At 41.4% G+C, this 5546-nt stretch overlaps 1 protein-coding gene across 5 annotated transcripts in view; it reads right to left on the reverse strand.

Annotated features, from left to right (window-relative positions):
* ehbp1 (EH domain binding protein 1) overlaps positions 1 to 5546 on the reverse strand; it is a 150123-nt gene that overhangs the window by 76378 nt on the left and 68199 nt on the right. For all 5 annotated transcript variants that reach the window (XM_035663568.1, XM_035663567.1, XM_035663565.1 and 2 more), the window contains exon 12: positions 5146 to 5194. In XM_035663568.1, the coding sequence (XP_035519461.1) occupies positions 5146 to 5194 (49 nt within the window). The remainder of the gene's footprint in view (positions 1 to 5145; positions 5195 to 5546) is intronic.

A 5546-nucleotide genomic window follows, 5' to 3' on the forward strand; every position in this document is an offset into this window, starting at 1 on the left:
AAGAGAGGGAATGACACGCAGGAAAGGGCCGCAGGTCGGATTCGAACCCGGGCCGCTGCAGCAACTCCGTATATGGGTCGCCAGCTCTACCCACTGGTCTAACCGGGTGCCCTATATTTAAACGTTAATGAAAAAATAAAAATACAGTCAGTGTGGAGGATCCAATCTGATCAAGCACAGTCGTCTAATTCTGTTCTCAACAAGTGATCGCACGTTTAATGGAAACCTACACCGTAGGCATCTATGACAGGGTCGGCATTAACCCCTTGTGTCGATCAAGCTTAATGCAACACTACACCTGTCAGTGATCAAAATCATGAAAGTGAACAAGGAAGTGATTTTGGACACTGCTCAGAAAACCCTTTTTAATGTAGTAAATATCATTCCTTCAACTGTATTTATTTCTATGACAGAGAACTAAATTGGTGACGAGAGAATAGAAAGAGAGAAATTGAGTATAAAACGGTGGTTTAACTGAGAGATGTTTCTCAATTTACAATCAATTATGATGTCTTTTGTTAGGAGGAGTCTCTTTCACTCTCACCTCTTTTGTCCCTTTCTATTGATGGAAAGTATGTGTTTGTGCTTGCAGAGACAAGGCAGGAAGAAAGAACTGACGGTGGGAAAAAAGAAAAGGGAGAACAGAGAGGAGTTTGCCTTTACAGCGAGCCTGTTTAAGTTCCCCCCTACTTCTCCTGGCAGAAAGGGAGTGTAAAAGAAAAAAGAAAGACAGAAAAGAAAGAAAAAGAATATGGTGAATAAGAAGGGCTGATTGGGTTTTTAACAAGTATTCAGGGGAGCAAAGTGTGCTTGCATTGTTCCCTTCTCGCCCAGGGTAGGCTGTGAAAGAGAGCGACAACTTTGCTGCTCAATAGGGACAGAATGAAAGAATGAAAGAGAAAAGAGCGAGAGTGGGAGAACATGAGAGCTGTATGAGGAAGAAGAAGGGAGGGAGGCTCTTGAGCAGGTTTCTGTTTCAGGGTCTATGTTAGTCTTGACATGCGCAACAATCTTTTTGACCTCTATGCCGTGATTTATTCTTTCTATATCTTCTCTTACAGCTTGACGAGCAAGGATCATGTCATACTGAGACACTGATCACTATTGAGGGAAGACCTGTTGTCTTCTGTGGTGGTAGTCTATGTGCTCACTGCAGTAAAGGATAAGGATGGTGATATTCTAGAGCTTTGTTATTGTCAACAAATCTCAAGAAAACACCAAAATCAGCAATGGGTTGGTCTGTCTCAAACGTAACTCATTAAGAAGAACAACAATTTGTTTATTTTGTTTATTTCTTAGGATCCCCATTAGCTGTGCCCTGAAGTACAGCTAATGGAGATCCTTCCTGAACAATAGAGTTCTATGGCACAGAGTAATAAGATATATCAGGCTTTGGCTACACAGACAACAGTTGTTTTACTGGAGCAGTTCATTGTTGGTTTTGGTCTTTTTGTGGGATTTGTTGATAATGAGAAAAATATAGAATATCATCAGATCTATTTTCATCAGATAAAACACAAAGAGTAATTAGACAATTAAACTTCATAACTTAAAATTTCATGCAATTTCATCTAAAAAAGTTAAATATAGAGATCTATGAAAAGAGGAGATCATACACTGTACGACAGGTAATGATGCAATGTTATCATTTATGGGGCTTTAATAGAGTCATATCATCATTTTGTTACTATTGTATAGGTTTTTGTTGGTTTACATGTACGAGTAGCTTTGTCTGCAGTGATGCATTAAAGTAAAACACACCTTATTGCAATCAATTGTTATCCTATTTATGATGTCCCATATTTTGATGTATAACCATATCAAAATATTATAACAAATGATTTTAACTATATCAGTCGGCCGTAATGATTGGTTAATAACATGTGAAACGAGCATATCAATAGAATTGATCTTCTGTATTTCTCAACCCTGATTAGAGCAACATTTCTGTCCAATATGAATTTCATCTATTTTGGAAAATATCTACGGTAGTTTTCTCACTTTCCATCATCTAGCTGACAAAGCTTTTGGTAGGGACTAAATGTCACCATCGCCTGCCCCAGGCCGCTGCTCCCTGCTCCCCCTCCACTCCCTCTCAGTGACTGACAGCTATCTATCGTTGTCAATCATCAACACCCCCCTTACCTCAGCCCAACCCCTCACGGTTGTGCTCAGGGAGCTTTAGCCTGGTGCTTGGTGCTACACTATCAGATGGCATGACAAATGACTTCTCCTTGGGATTACTCACAGGCCAGCAAAGCGCGCGGGCGAGGCACACACCACACACACACCACCGGACCAGCACACACACACACACACGGCACACACCACACCCACACCACCACACCAGCACCACAAACACAGCCCCACGACACAGCAGCACAGGCATACTGACTAAACAGACAAGACGGAGGGACAACCGGCCAAAACACGCAGGCGATCTCAACATGCAACCTCCACAAACGCACACATGAACATGTGGACACATACACAATCATCCACAGACTATCATACATACACATATCCACTGATAATGGATCATTTCAAAGGCTGTAAATGTTCTAAATATTCACTTCTCTGTCTTTTTTTACCCACCCCCAATATTGATTGTCCTTATCTGTCATAATTCAGCACAGTCTGAGCTCATTGCAATCACTCCTCACAGATAGACTGTGAAAGGAGGGGGCATGTTTATCAACTAGCCATGAAAAGCAGAGATAGTTGTCGTTTCTACACATTTCCATTTCTGCTGTCCATTCAATAAATTCTATACATTCTAATAACTCCTTAAGAAGCAAGTCTATACAACACTGTCGATGGGAAATAAGTCTCTTTTCATCACTCTCTTTCATTCTGTTCTTCATACATTTTGATTTCCTCTTAAAACATTTAATTTCTTTCTCAAATTTTTCTTTGTTCTGTCCTTTTTTTCTTGTTTGCTCTTTGGGGTCCTTAACCTGTCACACCATGTTGCCCTAGCCTGTGCCTGGTTTGATTGGTTTCTCTTTTCTTGCAGGCAATATCATGAGCCTCTTTCTCCTATTGAACACCTTCAGGGTGCTACGTGAAACCACAGTGCATTACTCCTCTTTCCTGTAGTCTGAACTCACTGGCTTTCACAAACACAGGCACCTACAACACCAAGCGTGATTCATGTACAATTACTGTATGTGAAAACATACCCACAGCTTCCACAGTAGAAAAGCCCACACACATCACATCTTACATACAGTGCAAATCAGTTCACATGCAGATTTTACTGTCACTGCACATGGAAATTAATATAAGAACCAACATTAAGTGGCATACGCTGTCAGTGTCATTACAACATTACATTACAACACTTATCACAATTGTCAAGGAATGCTGGGAATATTTGTTTTTGGTTAATAAATCAATAATAATCAGCTACGTCACTAGTTGCTAACTTTACAAATCAATAATATCTGAACTCTTGGCTTATCTCAGTTCTTTATCCTTTACCTGTTCTCAACATTTTCCCAGCTGACTAAGGTACACACCAGTGTATGAAACGGGACTCTGATTGGCCAGTACAGCGCACATTAACTTCAGATGTTAGGCCAAAAAACTGGACATGTAACATGAGCAGCTTTTTGATGGTTTCCTTATTTAACACTTGACAAAATATTGACGGTCAAATGTTTCTATGAATTTTAGAATGTGTAAATATAATATAAAGACACATTGAAAAATCACATCTAGCCTTTAATGACATTTTTGTGTCTGTTTCCGGAAAAGGAAAATAATCTGACCCTACACAATTCAAGAACAAGAACTAGACATACATTTACTAGTAATACCTTTTTTGGCATATCAGCAGTGTTGCTAATATACATATGTAGCCAGATTCTTGAGGGCTACATGAGCACTTTGGCAGGAGCTGATATCAACTTGTGTCTCCTCTGTGCACTGTAAAAGAACAGCTCGCTTGGCCAAATGTACATCAGCAGCTGGTGTAGATCTTTACAGAGAAGCTGGTTGCAGTGCGCTGGTTTCAGTGCTGCACCTATTCACCAAGTATCACCTTCTACAGCATATTCCCATATTACTTATATCTAAACCAATTTCTTCAGGGCTACTTGAGCACCTGGAGGGGGGTGAGGGGCAGTTAGCAGATATGGGATTGGGTCTCTCCCTCTCCCTCCACTATGGTTATTGTCAACAGGGTAGCATTCATGCCTAACAGGGCCACCAGAGGTTATCGCTGAGCCAGAGTGTGTATGAGAAGAGGAAATCAAGCTGCAGGAACCCGACGCATATCGTTCTGTGTAGCCCTCGGGGCCAAAGAGGGGACAGGGCGCCTGTGTGTATATACGTTTGTGAGTGTGTAGTAGCAGGGTGAAAGAGGAAAAACACCAGTGTGCATTTGTGTGTTTCGCAAGTGTGTATTGAAAAAGTAAATGTGCGTGCGAAGAGCCGAAGGGACAGTGTGAAAATGGGGATGTGAGCGAGTGTGCAGCTCAAACTGTGAATGTGCAGATACGATGACATAGGGCAAGGAGGAAAATAGGTGTGAATGGGTTATTCAGTTGAGCTGTAGGAGTGAGTGCATATGTGTGGGTTGTAATTTGTTAGGACAGGAGAGGAATGAGACCAAAGAGTCTGTGATACTCAAGCCAACATGGATTACAGTTAGTACACACCAATAAACACATGCATACGCCCTCCTGCACACTCTTTTACACACAAACACACGTACAAACAAAACAGTCTAATCAACACAAGACAAATATGCTCTTATTATGTACACACCAACATCAACACACACAAAGAGGAGGCAGTTTAGTAAGCTCCCAGCAGGCAGCTGAGTTAAGATACCATCTCACCTCTGCCAGGTGACTAAGTTATGCTTTGGACACACATCGCCATGTACACACATCACAGCAGGGGGAACGTCTTAAGAACACTGTCATTATAACACTGTGGCTGTCCTGCATATGTGTGATTGTGAGTGCACGCATTTCCCTTCCTTCATGTGTGTTTCCACCCTCCCCCATCAAACCATGAAACACACATACACACTATATCCAGGGATTAATGGCAGATCTCTAAATAAGGCTAAATGGAGATGTGGATGGGAGGGAGCTAAGTGGTGTGAAGGGCCCAGCGGTGTCTGCCTCTTACCTTTTTGTTGTTTTCTTTAATATCCTGAGGATTGAGCGACTTGTAGTCTCTGGAAGAACAGTGGGGAGGGTCGGAGAGGAGGCAGGCGAAGGAAAAAAAGAGAGAGAGAGAGAATGGAAGACAGAGAGAGATAGCGGAGAAAGAGCTGTGTTTAAATATGCATCACATGTAATGGCATTAGAACTGTAACATGCAATTTCATAGCAGTGCAATCAACAGAACTAATAGAGTGGAAAATATGTAAAAATAACACACTGGAGTGCAAAGGCACACAAGCATAAACACAGACACACACACACACACACACACGTACACAGAGCACTGTTTTGATAAATCATCTACTCTCTTGATGAGGTTTTTCCATATGTTGTACTTTTGAGTGTTAAATATACTTAAACATT

The sequence above is a fragment of the Morone saxatilis genome, unplaced genomic scaffold (assembly GCF_004916995.1).
Source record: "Morone saxatilis isolate NCDOM2014 unplaced genomic scaffold, NCSU_SB_2.0 Contig19, whole genome shotgun sequence".
NCBI lineage: Eukaryota > Metazoa > Chordata > Actinopteri > Moronidae > Morone > Morone saxatilis.